Here is a 25,767-nt window from a genome sequence, read left to right as displayed (position 1 = left end):
CTGCCCCAGAGAGATGGGTGGCCAAAGGCCTCCTGTGTATTGCACAGAGGGCAACATGACCAGCATGGTGCTGTGTGGTTTCTTATTTCTTGATCTGTCCTGCTCTCAAAACCAGTCCCTCTCATCTGACCACCTCTAGACTATTCCAATTATTTTGCTCTTAAAAAAAAAAAAAGACAAGGATCAAAACCCCAAAGACCAGACTCTGTGGCGTCATTTCACTGGAAGTCACAAAGAAACCCATCTCCGAGAAGCCAAATGACAATGCCTGGAAATGATACTTTTTGTAAAGTAAAGCCAGCTGGATCAGCTGGCATGGATTTCCATGTGCGTGTGTGTCTGCGCAGGGTCGGAATCGTTTATGGCATGCAAAGCTCTTGTCCTGAAACTGGGTGACAGAGCAAAGGGGTGATTCTGGTCACCGTGGCTCACCCCTCAACAAGGGTTGTGACTGGGGGTCCTGGAGAAGTCGGGAGACCCAAGAGACTACTAAATATACACCGGCCACAGACCAGACTCAATCAGAAAGATGTGACTCCCAAGAGGGGTGGGTGCTCAGTGGAGGGAGACCCCTGAATGGCCTTTAAGCTTCAAGTCATGTTTATGGATCCTCTGTTCCCACACATTCTAGTAGGTCAGCCAGGCAGCCGTGAGCCAATCCAGTCTGTTCCTAAGCCTTAGAGATGGCCATGTGGGGTCCCCACTATACTGAGCCCTGCCAGAGATGGTGGGAGTGGGGCAATAGTGATGGAAAGTAGCCAAGGGTGCTCTGCCATTGTCCATTCCCAAATCTAACAGTCTTCTCTAAGGCGGAGGCTGAGCATCACGATTTGGGTGAGAAGGCTGCTCAACAAGGTGTGTGTTGGGGGGCGGGGGGCTCTCTGCTCTTACCCTCCCTCCCACACACATGGCCCCCTCACCACTCGGCTGAGGAATGAGAGCTATAGTCAACAGAGGAAACGATTTGTAGCTTCCAAGATTGAAACCTTTCCCACAATTCTCTCCCACTCCAGCCTGGTAAACATAGGCCTGGGGCATTCAGGGCCAGGTGACTGTGTATGGGCTAAAACACTAGGTGTTCTGTGGACAGAACGTAGATATTGACCCCCAAGAAAAAGTGGAGACACAGTTCCTTATAACCACACAATCTCTTATGACCCACGCTGGCACATCAGCAAAAAACAGAGTGCAAATCACATAATCAAATAGTCCATGAAATTTCCTGGGCGTTTACAAAAAAAAAAAGGATTTCTCCACCCCACGCAGTGGACACCTGGTTTTAAAGCTGCCGGACTTGCTTTTCTGTGCTTTTTATATTCACGTCTAACTTATCCACTTTGGTGGTGAGCCGGTCCAGGATGTCATCTTGCTCCTCCAGCTCCGTCTGCATCCCCAGAGCTATGTCCTTCAGGCGGCCCAGCCCCACCGACAGCTCACCTGCAGGGGAAGGACGACACACAGCCTCAGCGCAGTTACATCACTGGGTCTGCTTCTTCTAACGCCGGCTCTGGTCACACGTCCCAAAATGGGTCCAAGTGAAAGGCTGTGTGCTCAAGAAAAGGTAATTCCCACTTTTATAGAACCTTCTGCCCTCCTGCAGGGAGACCTATTGCTAATACTTCTAGGCCTCCCGTAGAAGCCTTGATGGCACAGCGGATTAGGCTGCAAGACTGGGTGCCCCTGCACAGATTTACTGTCTCAAAAAAGCCTCAACAGCAGGGGTGGAGCATGTCTGGCCCTTGGGCCTTTTAAGTCCCACGGAATCAATACTAGCTAACATCACATGCCTCACCAAAGAGAAGCAATTCCAACCATCGCATTCTCTGACTCACAGTGACCCCCAGCAGGTTTCTCCTGTGGAGCAGCTGCCAACCATGTGGATGGCCACCCAACGTGTAACCACTACATCACCGGGGATGCTAGCCATCACATTAGGGGTGAATTAATTAAACTTTGACCCAATAGAGCAGGCTGGTGGTGCAATGGTTAGGCATTGGGCTGCGATTCACATGGTTGGCAGTTCAAAATCACTAGCAGCTCCTCAGGAAAAAAAAAAACTTTCTACTCCCACAAACAGTTACAGTCTCAGAAACCCACAGGGGGTCGCTATGAGTCAGCACTGACTGGACTTCAGTGAGTATGTCTAAGTTGATAATTTTGTATGGCCTGCAAATGATGTTATAAATATCCAAGTGGCTCTTGCCAGAAAAAAGGTTCCCCACCCCTGCTGACTCAGTGGCCGTTGGTTGGGTGTCTTTGGTTCTGGCCTCCTGGTAGAGGTCTTGGAGTGGTGCCAATGGCCTGGCACTACCCAGAGGGCAGGTGATCTCAGTGTCCCCAGCTGTACTGTAGCAGGCAGGCCTGGAGATCCACTTCTATAAAGATGACAGCCAAGAACCCCCACGGGACAGTTCTCCTTTGTAACACAGGGGACTGCCAAGAGTTGGCGCTGACCTAATGGCAATGGGATTTGGTTTTTGGGTCCTCCCAATTTTTCCAGATCCACACAGGTTCCTGGCTGCCTTTTAACCTCCTAGCAGGGTTGTGGCACAACACACGCTCTTTGCACGGGAGAGCTGGCTGGTCACAGCCAGCCTGATCTGCTGCCCCTGAGCCCCATCTCCATGGACAGAACCCAACAGTGCCTCCCTTCCGGGCTCCCTGAGGTGAATCAAACCTCAACGCAGAGACATGTGGGGATCTAAGAGGCAGGCCTGGGGAGGTCTGCAAGCTAGAGCCCACCCTGGGCTACCACTGGGCCAAACTGGCCACTCACCAACCTCTGAGGGTGGCCGAAGTAGGGAGCCCATCCCGCCCTTGAGTTTGGGCTACTCTACCAGGACACACCAGGATGCTACCTAGAGTCTCACTATGCTGCTGAAAGCCACTCACTCACCGATGCCACTCCCAAGACCCAAACAATGATCAGTGCTGGGGACAGCAGTCAGCTCACAGTTCCCACCACCTCTCGGTTCCAGGTGTCCAGGAGCAGGCTCCCTGTGTGTCAGAGTATGTATGTGTCTGTGGGTTTTCATGGCTGAAGCTGGAGAAGGTCGCCAGGCCTTGATCCTGAGGCACCTCGGGGTGGATTCAAACCTTCAACCTCTGAACCTTGATTCTGATTTGAAACAGCTGTGCCCCTAAATTATCTGTACCACCCAGGGCTTTCTTGTAAGAACAAGAGGCCAGGAGAGTCAAAGGGAAAAGAGAAGAGCTGGAGATTTGTAAGACTTCTTAAAAGCTATTCCATCCTCCATGGCTCCCCCCCCCGCCCCCCAAATTCAGAATATATAAATACAAGAACCTGAGACACAACATCCCTCACTGACCCAAAGCCCTACAGGGGACAACACTGGAGACACATTGTGGGAATTGTGCCTGATCTGACCCCACCACACCGAGACAAAACACTAAGGGCAACAGAACAGCAAGAGGAGCAGAGCAAGGAAGTCCCAAGAGAGTACCAAAAACAGACTTTGGGGCCAGGGTGTGGGACCCCATCAGACTCAACCAGAAAACACTCCTAAATGTCAACAAACAGACCTTGGAACTATTTACAGGTTTTTCTTTTTGGTCATTTTTTGTTGTTGTTTTGTTTTCTTTTGTTGCTTTGCTTTGCTATGTCTTGTTTTTTTATGCACATTATTATCTCTGCAGGTCTATCTAGATAAGATAGGCTAGATAAACAAATCTGGAGGAGAAAACAACAGGACCAACGGTTCGGGGCGGGGACATGGGATACAGGGAGATGGGGGAAGGAAGTGGTGTTAACAAACCCAGGGACAAGGGAACAACAAGTGATCCAAAATCAGTGGTGAGGAGAGTGTAAGAGGCCTGTTAGGGCATGATCTAGGTTAATGTAACTGAGAGGAATTACTGAAACCCAAATGAAGGCTGAGCATGATAGTGGGACAAGAGGAAAGTAAAAGGAAATAGAGGAAAGAACTAGGAGGCAAAGGGCACTTATAAAGGTCTAAATACAGGCATGTACATATGTAAATATATATGATGGGGAAATAGATCTATGTGCATATATAGGTTTAGTATCTATGTGCATGCATAAGTTTAGTATTAAGGTAGCAGACGGACATTGAGCCTCCACTCAAGTACTCTCTTAATGCAAGAATACTGTTTTATTAAACTGGCATTCCATGATGCTCACCTGTCTGACACAACCGCTGAAGACAAATGTGTGCATAAGCAAATGTGGTGAAGAAAGCTGATGGAGCCCGAAAGATAAAGAGTCTGGGGTCTTAAAGGCTTGAAGGTAAACAAGCAGCCATCTAGCTCAGAAGTAACAAAGCCCACATGGAAGAAGCACACCAGCCTGTGTGATCACAAGGTGTCAATGGGATCAGGTATCAAAGAACAAAAAATCTTATCATTGTGAATGAGGGGGAGTACGGAGTGGGGACCCAAAGCCCATCTGCAGGCAACTGGACTTCCCCTTACAGAAGATTCTTGGGGAGGAAACAAGCCAGTCAGCAGGGTGCAGCATAGCAATAATGAAACACACAAATTTCCTCTAGTTCTTAAATGCTTCCTCTCTCCCACTGTCATGATTCCGATTCTACCTTACAAATCTGGCTAGACCAGAGGATGTCTGGTACAGATAAGAACTGGAAAAACATGAATCCAGGACAGATGATCCCCTCAGGACCAGTGGTGAGAGTGGTGGTACTGGGAGGGTAGAGGGAAGGTGGGGTAGAAAGGGGGAACTAATTACAAGGATCTACATATAACCCCCTCCCTGGGGGATGGACAACAGAAAAGTGATGAAGGGAGATGTCGGACAATGTAAGATATGATAAAATAATAATTTATAAATTATCAAGGGTTTATGAGGGTGTGACGACAGGGAGGGAGGGGAAAAAGTGAGGAGCTGATACCAAGGGCTCAAGAGGAAAGCAAATGTTTTGAGAATGATGAGAGCAACAAATGTACAAATGTGCTTGACACAATGGATGTATGTATGGATTGTGATAAGAGTTGTACGAGCCCCCAATAAAATGATTAAAAAACAAACAATGAGAATGGCAAAATAAACAAACAAACAAACCAGTACCAGAAACCAAAACATAATTGGTATTTTTAAAGGAGTCTTCAATGGACGCTTCTTGGGTTTACTCACAACTCCAAAAACAACAACAAAACAAACTCCTTGCCATTCAGTCAATTCTGACTCACAGTGTTCCTATAAGGCAGTGTAGAACTGCCCTGTGGGTTTCTGACACTGAAACCATTTATAGGAGTAGAAAGCTTCATTTTTCTCCCTCATAGCGGCTGGTGGTTTCAATCTGCTGACCTTGTGGTTAGCAGCCCAACATATTTACCACTTCACCACCAGGTTCTCTTACACCTAGGATGCTCCATAAAGGGCCCTGGTGGTGCAGTAGTTAAGTATTTGGCTGTGAATGGGAAGGTTGGGCAGTGCAAGCTCATCGGCTACTCTTGGGAAAACAGATGTGGCAGTCTGCTTTTGTCAATGTTGACAGTTCCCTTCATTCCCAAACTGGCAGCTAAACAATAGTAAGAGTAATGATAACCCTGGGGCTGTGTGTGTGTGTGGAGGGGGCTACATACCTTAGAATCATCAACCACTGGTATCTAAAGGGTTGCATTGGCCTAAGGACAAATTTTCAAAGGGTTAGGAGAGGAGGAGGAACGGGAGCAGGAAGCAGGGAGGATATGGGATGAGTGCTGATTCTACTGTGGGGTGCCAATCAACGAGAAGAAACAAGAGGTGCTCTAGGAGCCCTGGTGGGCAGTGGTTACGTGTTCGGCTGCAGTCTGTGAGGTCAGTAGTTCGACACTACAGCTGCTCCAAGGGTGAAAGGTGGGGCTTTTCACCCCATAAAGAGTCTGGGATACTCACAGGGGCACTTCTACCCTGTCCTATCGGGACACTAATTCCGCTGTGACTCAATGTCAGTGAGCTCGACTTCAGTTTGGTGCATGAATTGTTGAATGGAAGACTGAGCTGTTCTGTAGATCTCCACCCAATTCGCAAATAAGCTTAAAACAAACAAACAAGGTACAACCTTAGAAATCACATGGGGACTTTGTCCTTTAGGGTCCTCTAGCTCTGTCATCTGGATGGTTCTTGAAGCATGGCAAGAATTAGTCTCAAGTACTTGGGACATATGATCAGGAGTGACTAATCCCTGGAGAAGGGCACCATGCTTGGTAGGGGGTCAGCCAAAAAAAAAAAGGCAGAAGATCCTCCAAGAGAAGACGTGACACCGTGGCTGCAACACGGGGCTCAGACAGCAACAGCGCTGAGGGTGCTGTGGGATCAGGTGGTGTCCCCAGGGTCACCATGGACTATAACTGACTCCCTGGTCTCTAACAATAACAAGCCCCTCTGGTTCTCTGCTGTCTCGGGTGGGACAAATAGTTAGCTACTGGGTTGTTAACCCAAGGGCTGGGCATTCTAGTCCACCACGGAGGACCTTGGAAGAAAGGCTTGGCAATCTCTTTCCCAAAAGTCACGGCCATTAAAACCCTATGGAGCAATTTTACCTGGACACACTGGGCTGTGTGTCCAGAATTGGCTGGATGGGAAGTTGCTTCTGTTTCTCGAGTGGCCACTGCCGGGTGCCAGACGGCACACTTGCCTGAAAGATGTGAGTCATGGAGAGCAAAGGGGGACAGAGGCAGCTATTTGGACTTCACTGGGCTCCGAGGACGAGCCCAGCTGAGGTGGAGATGCTGCCTCGGGCTGGTGATGCAAGCTGTGAGTGTGAACCCTCACACCTGGGCAAAGGCGGCCAGCTCTGTGCAGCAAGACATAACTCACCGGTTTGTTTAGTTTGGCTTACATCTGTCTTCTAAACCAACGCGCTGCCAGAGGCTCAACTTCCAGCCACACACGAGGTGTGTGGGAACAGTAACTGCAGGGAGATCCACACTCCTGAGAACCCACACACCCAGCTGAGAGGAAAAGGGCAGCGTTGGACCCAGGACAAAGGTCGGCAGGCAGGGTGGGTTAGGAGAGGAGGAGGGCAGGCAGCAGGAAACAGGGAGAGTGGGACGAGCACCCCATGTACTGAATGGAATACCGAGCTGCTCGGTCAACCTTTGCCCAGCACCCAATAAACATTTAAAAACAAACAAACCCCAGTCTTTCATTTGTGTGAAGAATTCTTTTTGGGAATTCCATTTCCAATCGCTTATATATTAATATGTGGTCAAAAGGCTCCACATAGAAACAGTCAAAAGATCATTTACAAAACCCTGGAAAGGCCAGACTAAGGGAAGGCACTGAAAAATGATGCTTTTGGGGGAAATTTTATAGAGTTTAGGAAAATGTTTGCAAGATGAGGTAAAAGTTTAGGAGAACACTAAACAGCACACAGTGAATGAGGCAGGTCCATGTGATGACAGTGGTTGCTGTGGGACCGTGGCAGCCATCACCAGTGTGTCAGATAGACCGGCGTCCCCAGGGCTTATGGGAAGGAGAGGCAGCAGGTGTTTATTTACTCAATAAGCACACACATGCTCAGAAACACGGCAAGCAACCAGGCACTGAAAGGCAGGCCTCTAAGACATCTTCAAGGCTTAACAGCGTCTCCTGCTGGATTCCTCTAAAAAATTGGCGATTTTATCGCTGGTCTCACATACTCTGAGGTTCCTGAGTGGGCCCACAGGAGGGTGAAAGCGCTCAGCAGCCTCAGAGAGGCTTCCTGGAGGTGGCGGCAGGTGGGAAACACCCTGGGATGCGCCAGAGGATGCTAGAAGACCAGCTCATACTCCCCATCTAACAGCGTGAACAGCACATCAGCTTCCCCAGAGGGAGGCCTGTGGGTGGTGCCTGTCTGCGTGCTGGGGAAGCAAGAAAGAGAGAGGAAGTTTCCGTGCTCCCTGCGAAGACAGCAAGTAACAGCAGATCTGACAAGGGACTTGCAGAGGACAGGAGGCGGTGCCCAACAGGAGGGTCCTGAGGCAGAGGAGACGCAGGCCAGATGGGGCTTAGAGGTGGGCTGGGGGTGGGGAGGCTGGAGGTCAGGGAAGGAGGCTGGTGGCAGCCACAAGGAGGCATGGTAAGAAACCCAGGCAGCGAGCGGTGAATGGGTGCCAGGTCCTTTAAGTGTGTTAGGGTGTCAGCTCACAAGGCCCCTGAGTGGCCCTCAGAGACTGAGTCCGCTCCTGCCCTCATCTCCTGGTGGAGGACACCAGGGCCCCACACTGCCAACTGACCCAGATGGAGCAAGGGGGTATGACTAACCCAGCTGAGGCCTCGGGCCACCACCCCAGCCATCACGAGAAGGGGGATAAAGGAGCCGGCTCTCAAGATGCTTGGGGGTGGGGGTGTGAAGTGGCTGTGACTTGTCATGGGGTCTGACTGGGTGACGGTGAGCCAGGCACCAGGTTTCCCTCCTGAGCCAGCAGCTGCTGCTTGAGCCGCCTCACAATCACCTGTGCTGAGGAAGCAGGAAAGGGAGGAGGAGGGAGGGAAACTGAGGCACAGACAGGATGTGGGATAAGGGGTGCCCCATGGTGGGAACGGCACTCAGTGACAGGAAGCAGAACGTGTGTGAACTGTGGAAGGGACCACGGGCTTCTGAGAGGCGGAGGCGGCCGCACATCTTACCCAGGTTATTGTCGATCTTCTGGTGGTAGGCACGGAGGTGCTGGTTCTTGGGGTACAGGTCGCAACTCACAGCAGCACTAGCCCCTGCAGGGATGGCGTCTACTTTTAAACAGAAACACCAAAGAAACTATCAACAGTCATTTTTCTTTTTAAGTCACTGCTTCACAAAATCCATCTTAACCCGAGGGAATGGTTTCAGAGCTTAAGTTGTGAACACCGGTTTGCAGAAAGCTATGGATAACAGTGGAAGCCCAAGTCCATTCACAGGGTCCCCACCTGGATCAAGTCTGGGAAGACTGACCGTAGTTGAGGGATGAAAATAGCCTTGCTATCAGGCAGCTGTGTACTGTAAAGTGGAGTATGGCAGACGAAGTTAGGTTAAAAGGTAATAACATTATTTGATCTCCCTTTGGACCATTTTTAAAGTGGTTTGTGTTTTAAAGTGAAGGGAAATACACATGGATGAAGCTCCGGTGAGTCCCCTCCGAGCACAGACAGGGTATGAACAGCCTTGCTAGGGTGCAGCGCACACTAGAAAGGAGATGATGGCAGACGCAGTTAAGATTTAACACCTTATCGTTCGATCTCCCTTTTGACCCATTTTAAAGTTGTTCGAGTTTTCAGTATTACCTGCTTTCTTTTCGATTGAGGTTTTTGCTCCAATTTACTTTGTTATTGTTCTTAGGTTTTGGGGGGGGGTAGGTTTTTCTGTACGTGAAATCCAGGATGGATAAATCTACGGAGACGGAAACTGGATGAATGGTTCCTTAGGAGGATGGCAGGGGAGGTTGGGGGGAAATGGGGAGTTAATAACAGCGAGTACAAGAAAGGAGACACTATTCTGCAGTTGATGGAAGTGATGATTGTACAACTCATCCTCACATGAGTGAACCTGAACTGTGTGATACGTGAATTATATGCCAACAAAACTGCTGACAAACACACCAAATTCATCATAACCTGGAAAAATGTGGGACCAACACCCGAGTGAAGTGAGCAGCCTTTGGCACTGGGGCAGAAGGGGGTGGGAGGGGCGCTCAGGAGAGAGATGTCCACAGACAAGCAGGGGTTCCAGTCCTTTGGTAATCACAGCCAAACACCCGGGTTGCAGGACAGATGCAGGTACGAGCGCCAGAACGAAATAGATCCATCCAGGCAACAATAGGGCAGTCGGCCTGCAACGAGGCAAACCTGCTGCAGGCCTGCCAGCTCACAGGGTGGCCTTTCTCACGCCAGGAGCAGCCAGCCGTCTTGCTCTTTGCTGACCCTCAGTTCTTTCTTCCGGTCTCTCCTGAGGCAGACCAGCATGCGGTCCAGGCCTTGAAGAATGCATCCCTGCAGCGCCTGGCAGTGTTTGGCTCTGTTCTTCACGGGTCACTGAGTCGGAGCCGATTGGACAGCACCTCACAAAAACAGAGGCAATCTGCATCCTTGGGCTCGGACTCAGGGACCCTTCCTCCCCCTTTGAAGCCATCCATCTTCAAATATTCAACTCTGTCCCCTCTTATTCAGAGGGGACCTCTCAACCTCCCCTGCCATCCTCCTAAGGAACCATTCATCCAGTTTCCATCTCCGTAGATTTATCCATCCTGGATTTCACGTACAGAAAAACCTACCCCCCCCAAAACCTAAGAACAATAACAAAGTAAATTGGAGCAAAAACCTCAATCGAAAAGAAAGCAGGTAATACTGAAAACTCGAACAACTTTAAAATGGGTCAAAAGGGAGATCGAACGATAAGGTGTTAAATCTTAACTGCGTCTGCCATCATCTCCTTTCTAGTGTGCGCTGCACCCTAGCAAGGCTGTTCACACCCTGTCTGTGCTCGGAGGGGACTCACCGGAGCTTCATCCATGTGTATTTCCCTTCACTTTAAAACACAAACCACTTTAAAAATGGTCCAAAGGGAGATCAAATAATGTTATTACCTTTTAACCTAACTTCGTCTGCCAGACTCCACTTTACAGTACACAGCTGCCTGATAGCAAGGCTGTGTACTGTGACCCAATCTATCAAATGGGTCACAGCCTGATGGCTACCTTTTGGTGTCACAAGCCTTTTTGTATAAGAGAGAAAGAGAGTGGTGAGAGAAGCATCCCTCTCTCTCTCTGCCCCTCTGCCTTCCTGCTTGCTAGCACTCTGCCTGCCTCCAGGGACGTACCCTGGGAGCTGTCGGTGCCCTGCTATGTGCCCACCAACCTTGGATCCACGTGACTCTGCATCCACCGGCCTGTGATCCTGCTGCACTCTGCTTCACCTTTCTGCACCACTGGCCTGCAGCTATGTGAGTCTGAAGAGGGCCCCGGCTTGCATTGGACTTAGGGACTTGAGCTGGACAGGGCTGGGATGCCTTCTTGATACTAGATTACTTCCTGATATAAAGCTCTTTCTTATACATCGATGAAATGTCACTCGATTGTGCTTCTCGGGCAACCCGGCCTAACATACACGTTCTGTGGTTATACTGGGCCCAGGTTCCTCTCCCTCGATCCAGGTCAGCTGACAGCCATTCTTCACTGATCTCCATCCACACCCATTCTGACATGTCATCCCACACACTCACAGGCTCTGGGGTTAGGACGCAGGCATCCCTGGTGGCTTTATCCTCCCAGCTCAGGGGTCCTCCTGCAGTTGGCATTTCAGAGTTCTGAGCTCCAAGGGGCAGGAAGGGATGGTGGCCTCTCTCTTTTTTCAGTGGGACACAGCTCCCACTTCCTTATTCATCCTTCCATGGGGGTGGGAGGGCAGAGGGGGAGGAATGAGCCCTACTTTCTGACACACTTCCAGTTGCTTTCGCTTGTCGGGCGGCAGCGGAACAGCGCCTCACTCCATGCCCACCACCAGGACCCCCGAGGCCACAGGCCAGTGAGCACAGGTGCCCACTAACCTGAGTCGTCCAGCTTTCTGAGGTTTGGGTGGCTGGCCTGATATTTTGACTCCTGCTCTTTACTTGTGGTTATAGCTTCTTTCAACCTTTAAAGATAAGAAAAAAACAGAAAAGAATTTGAGAAAGGGAAGTGGCCTCTCACAGGGGAGCCAGGCTTAGACACAGGCTTCCTAGACCCAGAAAACCCAGTACCATCCCAGCATTCCTTCTGGTGTTCCCCAGGAGTTCCTGGGAGCCTGGCAGAGAGCCACAGGAAGCTTACAGGGAAGTCAGCTCTGGCAGCTTAGCATCTGACCACAGAGCCCAATCTCAGAAAAAAGGTCTATGATCAGGCAGAAGAAAGCCCCATGCAATGAATAAATAAGTACTTTGGACAGCAAGCCACAACCACAAGTCAGATGTAGCATGCTGCCTGCTTTCCCCCAGGGGGAGTGGGGCAGCAGGGAATACTGGCTGATACTCAAAGCAAATCCCTCCTTTCCCACAGCATAGAGCTGCTCATATTGGAATGTCTTGTGGTGTCCCACAGTGCACTTGTACAAACTTGAAGGTGAGCACTTCTGGCTCAGAAGTGGGGCAGTGGATTAGGCTGTTCACTATAGGGTCAATGGTTCAAACCCACTAGCAGTTCTGAGGCAGAAAGATGAGGCAGTCTGTTTCCATCAAGATTTTTAACCTCAGAAACCCTATGGGTCTGTTCTGTCCTATGGTATCGATAAGAGTTGTAACCAACTTGACAGCAGTGAGTTTCTTTTGCTTTGCGTTAGTGGCTCAGTGATTTAACCAGTAGGCTACTTACCAAAAGGTCAACAGTTCAAGCCCACCAGCTGCTCCTCAGGAGAAAGATGACAGCAGAATCAACTTGACAGCAATGTGTTAGATGATCCAAAAATAAAAAAACCAAACTCACTGTTATCAAGTAGATTCTGACTCAGAGCGACCCCTCAGGACGGGGTAGAACTGCCTATGTGAGTTCCCAAGACTGTGACTCTTTACAGGAGTGGAAAACCTCCTCTTTTCCCCAGAGTGGCTAGTGGTTTTGAACTCCTGATCTTGCAATTAGCAGGCCAAAACAAGTAAACGACCACACCACCAGGGCTGCTGGGTTAGATGATCGAGGACACACACTCTGAACAAGTCAACCCTGGGTCACTGGTCCTTTGGCTAGGAAAGTCAGGGTTTCATCATTTTTCTCCTTAGTAGGCTTATCTTGCCTGCTGACTGGTATTTCTCCCAGTCTGAGTCTTTAATGGGTCTCCACCCCCCAGGAGGAAGTCAGACTGTGAAGGGATGCACAGAGTGTCACAGCACCGCAAGGCAGCCTAGGACTTGGGGATGGTCAGGAACATGCCACTGATTTCCGCAAGAGTGAAAGCAAACCTAGAGTGCTGCCAGGCTGAACGCTGGAGGGAGATGCTTGCCTTTGAGCTCGCTGGGTGGCCAGCCAGCCTGCACCCCTCACGGCCAACTGCCTTTCATCTCTGTGTCCTCAGGTACAGTCAAGCTAGCTCCAGCTCATGGCGACCCTACACACTGGAAAGAATGAAGCACTGCCTGGTCCTGCGCCATTCTCACAATCGCTCTATGTGAGTCCATTATGGTTACACATCGGACTGATAACTGCAAGGCCAGCAGTTTGAAACCACTAGCTGCTCGTTGGGAGAAAGATAGGGCTTTCTAATACTGTAAAGAGTTACAGTCTGGGAAACCCACAAGTTCTACCTTGTCCTATAGGGTTGCTGTGAGTTGGCATCAATTTGAGTGATAGTTACATAATCTGTTGTCAATTTGAGACTAGTAAGAGTGAAGGAGTGGAGTTTAGCATGTCAATCAGGTCGCAGCTTGACGACCTCATTTGGAGGTGCTAAGGAGAGAAATAGCTCATTGGAGGCGAGACACAGACTTACTCCCTGTGAGACATTCCTGTTGACAAGACACATGGAGCTATGCTAGAGCCCTGGAGCTGGAGAAGCGACGTGGAGACCTCTGCCAGCGTTGAGATGTTTCCACTGCCACTGGATCCACAAGACTTTCCACCTACTGGCCTGTGATCTTCCTACATTCATCATCATTGCATGTGTTGCATGAGTCTGAAGAATAATTTTGTGTTAGTCTGGGTTGACTAGAGAAACAAATTCATAGACACTCATATGTATATAATAAAGAGCTTTATATACAAGAGCAATTGAATATTGAGAAAACATCCCAGCCCAATCCAGATCAAGTCCGTAAGTCCGATATTAGCTCATATGTCCAATACCAATCTGTAAAGTCTCCTTCAGACTCATGAAACACATGCAATGACGCCGAATCCAGGTAGATCACAGACCAGTGGGTGGAAAGTCTTGTGGATCCAGTGGCAGTGGAAACATCTCAACGTTGGCTGGGGTCTCCATGTGGCTTCTCCAGCTCCAGGGCTCTTAAATAGCTCCATGTGTCTTGTCAACAGGATTATCTCACAGGAAGTGAGTCTGTTTCCGGCCTCCAGTGAGCTATTTATCTCCTTACCACCTCCAAATGAAGTCATCAAGCTGCGACCTGATTGACAGGCTAAATTCCACCCCTTCACTCTTAATCCTCAAACTGACAACAGATTATGTAACTACCACAAATTTATAGATTGGTACCGGACATATGGGCTAATATCGGACTTATGGACTTGATCTGGACTGGGCTAAGATGTTTTAATATACAATTGACCTTTGATATAAAGTTCACTCTTACATATATATGCATGTCTTTTGTTTCTCTAGTCCAGTGGTTCTCAACCTTACTAATGCCACGACCCTTTAATACAGTTCCTCATGTTGTGGTGACTCCTCAACCATAAACTCAACCATTGCTACTTCCTAACTGTCATTTTGCTACTGTTATGAATCAGGCGACCCCTGTAAAAGGGTTGTTCGACCCCCAAAGGGGTCACAACCCACAAGTTGAGAACTGCTGCTCTAGTCAACCCAGACTAACATAACTTAATAGCAGTGAGTTTGGTGTTTGAGCTTAGTGATATACTAGGAGCTCTGTTGGCATAGTGGTTGAGAGTTGGGCTGATAACAACAAGGTTAGCAGTTCAAAACCACCAGCTGCTCCTTGGGTGAAGGGGCTTTTTACTCCCAGAAAGAGTTACAGTCTGGGAAACCCATTGGGGCAGTCCAACCTTATAGGGCTGCTACGAGTTGCCATGGACACGGTGGTACTGAGAGAAAGGAGTAGCCATCTGCTGAAACCCTACGGATCACGATGACCCAACCCTGTTGTGGGTGGGACTGCCACAGCTTATTGAAGCACTTATTTCTAGAGGCCCAATTTATAGAGTTTCGACTGGGCTTTAAGCAAATGAACATAATCACAAATCACAAGAGATATCTGGTTTCAGAATGTCTATGGAGCTGTCCCTCCCATGAGAAACTTAGGTTTTTGCAGCCCCCCCAAGACACTTGACATAAACTGAAAATCTTGGCCATTCGCCCAAAGCTCTGCTTTCTGCTGCTTTTTACTGGCCTTCAGATCTGGGAAGCTGAAGCCACACTTACCTGCTGTTGGGTTGGGCAGCCTGGACACCATTCTGCTCAGGGCGGGTCTCTGCTGGTTTCGATTTGAAGTAATTGACAAAACCCCCAAACATGCTCTTGATGCTGTTGATGTGCCTCTGGCTGGTCTTCAGGTCTTGGTCCATAGTGTCCACCATCTTCTCTGTGCGTTCCAAGACGCCTCGCTGACGGACAAGTTCCTTGGAAAGGAAACGAGGGGGGGGAGGGGCGATATTATTCCCTTTTGGTCCATCTCTCCTCCACCTGTGGAGGGTCACGTGCAGCGGGGATGTTATGAGCCCTTGTGGAATACGGACAGGCATGTATTGTCTCTGAAAGCACATTCCTTTGTTCCCACCCACTGTCCTCACCTCTCCTTGCCGTCCTGCTCCAGGGGAGGCTGGCTCACAGGACAGTATTACTTAAGGATGAATAATTGGAAGAATGAGCTTGTGGGGGTCAGTCTGGGGCCTGGGCTGGTGGTAAACCCTCACCCTGACTAGCCCCTTGGTAACGTTCTACCTGTCCCTGTCCTGCACTTTGGCTTCTTCCTGCCCAGAGATGGAGTCACCTAGATACCTCTTCAAATGACCTCCATTCTTGGTGGTCTTCAACATTTACATGTTCCCTCAGCCCCAAAGATGTGGCCCGAGAACCTGGCAGGCTCTGTTCAGTAAAAATGTTCCCCGTGAGGAGACGGGCCAGTCAGGGTGCAATGCAGAAATGATGAAACATACAACTTTCCCCTGGTTCCTAAATGCTTCCTCTCCCCCACTATCATGATCCCAATTCCACCTTACAAATCTGGCTAGACTAGAGGATGTACACTGGTACAGATAGGAACTGGAAACACAGGGAATCCAGGGCAGATGATCCCTTCAGGACCAGTGGTCTGAGTGGTGATACTGGGAGGATGGAGGGAGGGTGGGTTGGAAAGGGGAGCCAATTACAAGGATCTATGTATAACCTCCTTCCTGGGGGATGGATAACAGGAAAGTGAGTGAAGGGAGACGTCAGACAGGGCAAGATATGACAAATTAATAATTTATAAATTATCAAGGGTTCATGAGGGAGGGGGGAGCGGGGAGGGAGGGGAAAAATGAGGAGCTGATGTCAGGGGCTTAGGTGGAGAGAGAGCGAATGTTTTGAGAATGATGAGGGCAATGAATGTACAAATGTGCTTTACACAATCGATGTATGTATGGATTGTGATGAGTTGTATGAGCCCCTAATAAAATGATTAAAAAAAAATGTTCCCAACCATGTTCCTCAGAATATGTCCAACCAGGATTTGTCAGGTGGTGGTGGTGAGGGAAACAAAAAAAGAGGCTGGAGTTTTGGCTCCTCCTGTGTGTTAGTCTCAGGCAATCTTTGCTAACAAAGTAGGGCTTTACATGAAGTTTCCACTTGTTCGCTCCAGTTTTCTTGTGCGTATTTTGGGGGGGGGGGGACAGGTGCTGGTGGTTGCTATTTGAGAGTAAGTAAAAAAATATTGTTACTGGGGTTCCAGTCCACATATGTAGAGAAACGGACCCAAACATGTCTCTAGGATCAGGAGACAGCTGCGTGTAAGTTCCCACAGCAACAAACTGATCTTGGTCTCCCTGTTGTCAGTGCCAGAGTCAGTTCCCCTCACAGCAACCCTGTGGACAGAGCCATCAACACTGCCCAGTCCGGCGCCACCCGCACCATTGTTCTTCCATTGGAGCCTGTGTTGCAGCCTCTGTGTCCATCCATCTTGTCAATGAGCTTCCTCTACTTTACCCAGCATGATGTCCTCCTCCAGGGACTGGTCTTTCCGGGCACGTCCAATGTATATGAGATGAAATCTCACCATTCTTGCCTCCAAAGGGCATTCTGGCTGTACGTCTTCAAAGACAGATCTATTTGTTCTTTTGGCCATCCAGGGTACTTTCGATCTCCTTTACCAGCACCTTAATTCAAATGCGCTGATTCTTCTTCAGGCTTCCTTATTCAATGTCCAACTCTCACATGCACAAGAGGCAATTGGAAATGCATGGCTTGCATCAGGTGCACCTTAAGCCTTAAAGTAACATCCTTGCTTTTCAACACTCTAAAGAGGTCATGTGCAGCTAATTTACCCAATGCAATGGATTGTTTGATCACTGACTACTGCTTCCATGAGTACTGACTGTGGATCCAAGCAAGACAAAATCCTTCGCAACTTCAACCTCAAGACCCTCAAGGTCTTACCCTTTTTCGCTGCCCCTCAACTTTAACAAGCATGATGATTTTTGAAGTCTTGTTCATTCCAGGAATTTGAACTGGGAGATGCTTCGAGCGGCTGAGGGCAGGGGTGAGGGTTGGGAGTGGAGGTATTGGGGTGCTGCCCAGAGCAGTGTGTGTCACCTGCTTTCCAGCAGTGCTTTCTTCTCTGCCTTGGGGCAGAGAGACCACCAGGATGAAGGACCTGACAGTACCATCCCCAGTTCACCTTGAGGGCTTGCTCTCCTGTTTGAGCCTTTCAGACCCTCGGAGTACGTGTGACTGTGCTCACTGGGAGGAAACACAGTATGTGGCTTGGTTGACGGAAGCCACAGGCCCGCGTGAGGCAGAGAAGCCTGTCCTGCACCTGGAGCTACCCTCTAACAGGCTCTGTGTGCTGACACGGGGGCACACCTGCAGCCAGAGGGAGGAGCATTAGCTGATGAGGTGACTAGACACACTGTGCTGGTGACCCCAGCCCAATAGGCAAGGAGGCAGGCTTGGCAAGGCACAGGCCAGGAGCACTAGGAAATCAAGCAAAGATGGCCTGGAGAGCCAGGCCAAACTCCATCTTAGCCTGTACAAGGCAGGCTGCAGGTACTGCAGTCTCAAGGTGTTCCCACTCCAGATAGGGGCCATCAGTCACCATGACAATAGTAGGTTTCTGAGGCCACAGGGCTTGAGTGCCCTCAGTTCTAGGGGTGTGTTCACAAAGTGCCCAGGTGTCAGGATTACAGACACACAGGTGCTTCTTCTCCCTTGCACTCTAGAAAAAGAAACTGGCTGGGAGGTGCAGTGCCCCAGAACCACCTGAAGAGGGCACTGCCCACTCTTGGGCTCTGGCTTTCTGTCTAGTGCAGGGGTGCTGGTGGATGGAGGGGTAGCACCTGGCAGGGCACACAATGGCCTGTGGGAGGCCTTCCACCCAGAACAGAGGCCAGTAGGCCAGGGCCCTCTCCACAATCACATGACCCACAAGCAGGGTGCTCTGAGGTTTCAGTCTGTAGGTCCAAGTGAGTGCCCACTCGGAGCTAGTCACAGGCCCAGGTGCTGGGCTCAGGAGTGAACTCAGCCACTACCAGTTTCTGCTTTCAGAGGCTTACTAGATGAGGGAGGCCCAATCAGGTCGTGGTTACCGACAGCACTGTGGTGTTTCCCTGAGTCTAGGACCCCTCTCACAGGGGCAGAAAGAAAGGAGGTCATTGCACACATAGCTCCGTGGGAGTGGGGGACGGATATTGCATTGTTAAGGGGCTTCCTAAATGGGTGGGGACATCTTTCTGGCAGAGGCTGCAGCATACAGCCTGGGGAGGGGCAGGGAAGAGGAACTGAGAAAGGAAATGGAGTTCTGCTCCTTGAGCCTGGAGGGGGGTGGGGGGGAACACTTGGCAGGAGGCCAGCAGGGCCCAGGGAGTGGGTGATGGGGATCTTCAAAGGACAGTATAAAACCAACCTCACTGCCAACCAAGTCCATGCCAACTCACAGTGACCTTATAGGACAGGGTAGAACTGTTCCTGCAAGTTTCCACGATGAACTCTTTAAGGGAGCAGAAAGCCTTCTCTCCACTGGTGGTTTCCTGCTGCTGACCTTGCAGTTGGCAACCTGACCAGGGCTCCTTTCCCGGGCAGTAGTCATCACCAAGTGCATCTCAGATGGGCCTCTGTCGTCCTGGCAACACTTCAACATCATAGGCTTTTCATCCCACAATTCCCCCCGTTCTAGCTAGTGTTCAAATGATGCACTGAGATTAAATGACACATTGCATTGGGAACCCCAGTTGCACAAGACCTCTTCAGAGTTCAGTCTTGAAAAGCAAGGAAGTGGCTTTGAGGACTAAGGTGTGCCTGACCCAAGCCATGATACTTTCAATCACCTGATATGCACATGGAAGTTGGAGAATGAATAAGGAAGACCGAAGAAGAATTGATGTGTTTGAATGGTAATGCTGGAGAATACTGAAAGTACCGTGGATTGCCAAAAGAACAGGTCTGTCTTGGAAGAAGTACAGCCAGAGTGCTGATGAGCGTCAAGGATGGCGAGGCTCCGTCTTACATACTTTGGATGTGTCGTCAGGAGAGACCAGTTCTTGGAGAAGGACATCATGCTTGGTAAAGTAGAGGGGCAGCGAAATAGAGGAAGGCCCTCCACAAGATGGACTGACACAGTGGCTGCCATCAGTGGGCTCAACCCTAAGAACAGTTGTGAGGGTGGCAGAGGACCGGGCAGCATTTCATTGTTATGAGGAGGGTCACTGTGAGCTTGAACCAATTGGATGGCACTGAACAATAGCTAGTGTTCTGGGCCACTGTGCCGGAACTGCTGGGAAGCCCTGTGCCAATGGATCAATAATGGCCCAGGAAGAAAGGCTTGGTGATCGACTTGTGCAAAGTCAGTGAAGGTCAGCAGCATGGACCTCCTCCAGTCCAGCCCATAACCTGTCACGGCGATGGCTCAGGGTGGCCCAGCATCTCCTTTCACTGCCCGGGAAGTCCCCATGGGGGACAGGACTTGTTGACAGCTCAACAACAACGGATCAACAATGTGCAAAGGCCCATCTGGAGCCCACAGGCTGAACCTCAGGTTTGAGAGGTAGCTTGGTTGTGTTACCTCCTTCCCACAAAGCCCACACATGCACAGGTGCTGGCAGGACACAAACGAGGGGGCTTGAAAAGTTTCCCGGGGAAATGGAATGAGAAGATAGTGGAATATCCCCCCACAAGACTTTGAAGGCCCTGCCTAGGTTATGTGCACATGAAGCAAACCCAGACTCTCTCAGAAGCTTGGAGAAGGTTCAGAGAAAGGCTAGCGCTTAGGCTATGTGAGAAGCCCTGGAAGGTGAGGAGGCCAGGTGCCATGCATAGGTAAGGACGAAAGCACCAGCCTGGGTGGTCCATGCCTTCTCTATACACACTCCAAAGGGAGCCATGTCCTTGACCAGCCCCTAAGAGGAGACTCTCAGCCTTTGGAATGTTCTGACTGACCAAAATGTTCCTGTTTGCTAGGAGCCAACAAAGTCACTGTGTGGGTGTGTTGGGGGTGGGGTGGCGTGGGGAAAGAGCGGGGAGGGCAAGCCACGGGCTATCAGCCTGACCTCTGCAGGGTCAGTCAGCTGCGTCTGGGAGACCAAGCCCTAATAAGAACCCTGGAAGTCAGAGTTTCTGGGAATGTGCCTGGCTGACATTGCTTTCCATATCACTGCTGGGACAAGGCGATGCAAGTTTTCCACCAACATTTTGCAGCCCCCTTGTAAGCGCTGCAACACAACTCCACCCTAAGAAAACCACTGGATGCTCCCCAGACTCCCCCAGCCCCTGTCCCGAACACTTTCTCCCCTTCTCAAGTTCATTCTCTAGCCTCCCACTGCCATAAACTGCAACCGTGAGGAGAAGGAACAACTGTGAAGAGTACTGGTCTATGTCTAAAGCAGAGGGTGGTCTTGGGGACCACCAAACAGCAGCTCCCACCATCAGAAGTCACTTGAGAGCCGGAAGGTTGGAGTACACACAGCTGCCTCAGTTTCCCTGAAGGTGCTACCTGGCCGGCCAAGCAAGGGGCTCAGTGGAAGCAGCAGGTCTGGCTGGATGTCCTTGCTCTGATGCAGCGTGTCCTGATCTACCCGAGGAGCTCGTTCTGCTAGTGTTAATGCATGCAATCTGTGACCAAGTCCATTCCGACTCAGCGTGACCAGGTAGGACAGAGAAGAACTGCCCCTTAGGGTATCCAAAGCTGTGAATCTTTACGGGAGCATACTGCTTCATCTTTCTACCCTGATAGTCTAGTGACTTTAAACCACAGACTGCGTGTCCTAGTGGTTACACAGTGGGCTGCTAACCTCTAGGCCAGCAGTTCAAAAACTACCAGCTGCTCCTTGGGAGAAAGATGAGGCTTCTCCTGTAAAGAATTAGTCTCAGAAATCAACAGGGGCAGTTCTACCCTGTCCTACAGGGTCACTATGAGTCAGCATCAACTCGATGGCAGTGAGTTTGGGTTCTTTATCTGGAGAGCAGCCAACACAGAGGGCGGGAGCCTGAAGAGGCTACCCTTCCTCTTCCTGAGCTAACTCGCACAAGCCATTGAGAAGTTTTTGAAGCAAGCAGCTGTGCTCTCCACTAGCTTTTGCTTGAGGGCAGCTCTGGGCTAAGAACTCTGGCCCATCAGGACCACCAGAGGCTACTTCAGAGGAATCATTCCATTGGTGTGACCCCTTAAGAGTGAACGATGGTTCTCTTCAAGGACCAGCTTCTTGGGGTAGGAGGGCACCACCCTAAGGGGCACCTTGAACATACTGCTTGCCAGAGCCTCTGAGGGGAATGAGTGAGTCAAAGACCAGTGTGGAGAGTGGTGGGTGAGGCGGAGTGAGGCTGCCTGGCGGTAGCAAAAGATTAAGCACTAGGCTATACACCGAAAGACTGTGCCTCTACAGGCCGGGCGATCTACTTGCCAAAAAGCAGTCACTGAATTTTGAAGCAAAGTCCAATGATTTCTACATTAGACTTAGGTTAAACATTCTTGCTCTGAATTGTTGTCACGGTTGTTTTCCAATCGATTCTGACTCAGCAACTCCGTGTACACCAGAGCGAAACACTGCCTGGTCCTACGCCATCCTCACAATTGTTCTCGTGTTGTTCTTGCTTTGAGGGGGCCCAATAAATGGAAACTCAAGACTACCATATATTTGCTCTTTTTAGACTCTGCATAGTTCTGCCTTTATGAATGAGGGTTATACAAAGTTTTGCCCGATTTCCTACCCTGGTTGTTTGTATAAGTAGTGTGCAGCCACTGAAGTTGATAAACTGTATAAATCATCAATCCATGTATTTCTGGTCTAAAAACCTGTCCTATACATGTACACTTTGCTTTTCTCAGCAGTGGTTTAAATTCTATACCATTGGTTAAATTAATGAGAACATCAATAGAACTACTATATTCCCCAATAGGGATGATTTACAATGTTCTCCAAAAAAATGATATTGATGTCTCTAAAGTGAACCAGGGATATATAAACTATAGCTATAGGAATGGATTTTTGAGCTTGCCCTTAATCATAGCCTTAATCTAAAACCAATTAGTTCTTATGACATGGGCCTGCTTAATACTTGCCCTCATGAAGAGATCGCTTGAAGAGATGGGTGCTGTAGCAAAGTGTGGTGAAGAAAGCAGATGGTTTCTTGCTATCAGAAAGAATAGTCCGGAGTCTCAAGGCTTGTCTTAAAATAAGCAGCCATCTAAATGAGGCACATGCTAAGCACACATGGAAGAAGCACAACCACCTGTGTGGTCTAAGGATTAGAAACAACAAAACCCAAATCCACAAGAGGCAATGGGATTAGAGCTTAAATCCTGAACACCTGGTTTTAGGAATGCTATGGATGTCAGTGAAAGCCCCAAACCCATTTGCAAGGTCCCCCATTCGGACGATGCCTCTGGTGAATCCCTTATGGCTATAGTTCAGGGACACGAATGGCCTCATTATCAGCGGGCACTAAGGGAAGATTGCTGTAGTTGTAGTTAGGTTACAAGGCGACACCTTAGGAAAAAAATGTGACACCTTGACATTTGATCTCTCTTTTGGTCCAATGTATATTTGGCCCAGTTTTTAATTTTTTTACTTTCTTTTCAAATGTTTTATGGCATTGGTGTTGAGTTTGTTTTTCTGTATGTAAAATTCAGGATAGGTAAATCTATAAAAACAGCAACTAGATTAATAGCTTCCTAGAGGCATGGCAGGGGAGGTTGGTAGATAATGGGGAGCTAACAACAATGAGTATAATCCCAAAATGAATGGAGTGATGGTCACACAACACTTATGAATATGATTAAACTACTGAAATATATGATGTATAAATTATATGTTGATAAAACTATTTTTTTTTAAAAGCACCTACTGAAAAGCCAATGATACTCTGACAGACAGGGGTCACCCTGCTGCATATCTGAGTTGATAGCAACTAGTTTGTTTTTTTCCTCTGGGGGATGGGGTGTGACATGGCAGAGACAGATCATTCCTTCTGCCAGGGCTTGTGAATGTGGGACTGCGTCAGTGGTATAAAATCTCGACTTTTAATCAATTGTTCTGATAGAGAGCCAGTCACCTGCCCAGAGCAGGCCTCTTGGAGCATGCTGGGGCTTGTCACTACAATGTCCAGTTCTCCTGGGTCATGGAACTACATCCTCCATTCTGGTCACAAAAGGCTCTTACTGTGTTTCTTTCAGGCTTTCCCTCCTACACTCTGCCCAGCACATCTCTCCTCCGATTTAGGGTTAGAACGATGCTTGTAACCACTCTTGTGTTCCCTGGGAGCTGCCCTCCCCTCCCTCCTCTTGTCTAAACGACATCTTGAAAGGCAGCTTAATCTCATATCCTATTTGTTCTCTTTCCAAAGATTTTTCTTCAAGAAAATCTTCAAGTATGTGATCATTCACCTAAGATCTCAAAGAGCCCTGGTGGTACAAGGGTTAAGTACGGGGCGGGTAAACCAGAGGTTCAAACCCACCAGCTGCTCCTTGAGAAAAAGATGAATCTTTTAGTCTGCGTAAATATATACAGTCTCAGAACCCCCCAGGAGTAGTGCAACTGTCCTATAGGGTCACTATGGGTCAGAATCAACTTGATGACAGTGCATGGGTGGGTTCCCTCAGGCCAAGGCTTTTCATGGAGACAGAAGAAAACTATAGGTCTGAGATAAGGGACTACAAGCTAGATGTCCTCAAATTAGGCTCAAGATAGGAAGGTGGGAAAATGACATTGTAAGGCCAGGTGGTGAAGAGAAAAAACTCAAGACAGGATCAATGGAGTAATGATAGGGATGATGACTATTTGCAAGGTTAATTGGTACGCCCCAACACAGTCAGAGACCCTAAGCAAAAAGTCAGAAGGAACCTTGCCAGGGAAAAGAGCTATGGCAGAGGCCAGGAAAGAAAATGCTTTTGTTTCAAGTGTTGCTTCTCAAATGTACAAATGCTTAAGGTGAATTAGTCTTAGTTGACCAGACCTGCTAACTCAGCAGTTCTCAACACCATTGGGGGGGTCGAATGACGCTTCCACAGGGATCGCCTAAGACTACCGAAAACACATAGTTCCGATGGTCTTAGGAACCGAGACACCACAACATGAGGAACCGTATTAAAGTGTATTAAAGTGTCACGGCATTAGGAAGGTTGAGAACCACTGTACTAACTCATTGTAAAGAGCTGCCCCCCTTCCCCTCACCCTAGGGCCCAAACGAAACTATACCATGAGTAGACTAAGAAGAGTGTGCATGTAAGAAAAAAAAGACCAGTCCCCAGTTAAGGTCCTACTATCTGGAATCTTCTATAAATAGGAAAGAAGAACTGGCAAGGGGGGATTGATACCACACAGTCTCTCTAGAACATCGGTTTGGGAAGTAGAAAACACTGCCCACAACCATGGAGCAACCCAATAGGGCAGAGGAGAACTTCTCAGGGTTTCAAACCTGTCAATCAGGGTACCTTGAGAAATCAAGGTAACCCTAACTCAGACTATGGCTTATCTGGCAGCCTCGTAGACAGGATCTCAACGCTTCGACGGTGATGTGGCTTATTTGGGAAGGATGAAGACGTCAAGGCCCACATACCTTAAAGCTTCTGTCATCTGACACCTGTTAGCCACATTCCTCCCTGATGCCAGAGCACTCCAGGTTCCCTGTGCCCACAGTTCTTCACAGGGAACTGTGGTTTATAAAACAAAAACAGTTCCTCCTTTTCCCTACGCCAGCCTCTGCTGTTCAGAATGTCCTCTTACTTTGAACTTGACATAGGCCAAAACCCCCCCCCAAAAAAACAGGAAGAAGAAAAGGAACAAGCAAACTAACTTTCAGGGACACTCTTGACATCTTCTAAAGTACCCTCAGTTGCACATCTACTTTACAGAGTTAAACAGATGATCCTACACCAGGAAGTCAATTTCGGCGATTGGAAGCCCTGGTGTCGTACTGATTACACTAACTGCCAGGTCAGCAGTTTGAAATCACCAGCTGCCCCAAGGGAGAAACACGAGGCTTTCTACTCCCATACAGCTCTACACCCCGGAAAACCCACAGGGGCAATTCAACACTATCCCAGTTCTACCCGACTCGTTTGGCGGCGAGTTTGGTTTGGTTGGAGAATGAGAGCTTTCCCAAAAGATGCTGAACATGTCTCGACGCCATGGGGCCGCCGGCCTTGGCCAGTCCGAAGCTCACCTCCGAAGTGGCCACCCCGATCTTCTCCGACTCGTACATGAGGGACAGCGACCGGTTGGTGCTGGTGGCCGCGGCCTCGGCTCTGCGCAGCACTTCTTGCCTCAGGCTAAGCTGCCGGTCAGCGGGCCCGTCCGGCTGGTCTCGGGCGTCCCGGCTGCCCTCGTCGTCCGCGTCGTCGTCGTCGTCGAACGGGTTGTAGCTCTTGGGGAACGCCGACATGGTGGCTGCGCTGGGCTCAGTCTGGGCAGAGGGAGGTACGCTACGGAGAAAGGGAATGGTCTTTGCCCGGTCCGTAAGGACCGCCAAAATCACCACCACCACTGCCGGCG

General features: G+C 49.4%; 1 protein-coding gene across 2 annotated transcripts; it reads right to left on the bottom strand.

The window, feature by feature from the left end:
• Positions 1-1,129: 1,129 nt before the first annotated feature.
• On the bottom strand, positions 1,130-25,767 carry SNAP29 (synaptosome associated protein 29). 2 transcript variants are annotated; one of them, XM_045289655.1, is made up of 5 exons: positions 25,439-25,767; positions 15,014-15,210; positions 11,481-11,566; positions 8,594-8,695; positions 1,130-1,437 (listed from the first exon to the last, which is right to left on the bottom strand). In XM_045289655.1, exons 1-5 carry the CDS (start codon positions 25,655-25,657, stop codon positions 1,280-1,282), a joined length of 762 nt encoding a protein of 253 aa, XP_045145590.1. In that variant the 5' UTR covers positions 25,658-25,767; the 3' UTR covers positions 1,130-1,279. The 2 variants fall into 2 exon arrangements, with proteins under 2 accessions (XP_045145590.1, XP_004716386.1); XM_004716329.2 differs by having other exon boundaries at positions 8,594-8,692.

The sequence above is a fragment of the Echinops telfairi genome, unplaced genomic scaffold, assembly GCF_000313985.2.
Source record: "Echinops telfairi isolate 266 unplaced genomic scaffold, ASM31398v2 ScPeMD7_29;HRSCAF=101, whole genome shotgun sequence".
Classification (NCBI taxonomy): Eukaryota; Metazoa; Chordata; class Mammalia; order Afrosoricida; family Tenrecidae; genus Echinops; species Echinops telfairi.
This window is presented reverse-complemented; position numbering and strand designations above follow the sequence as displayed.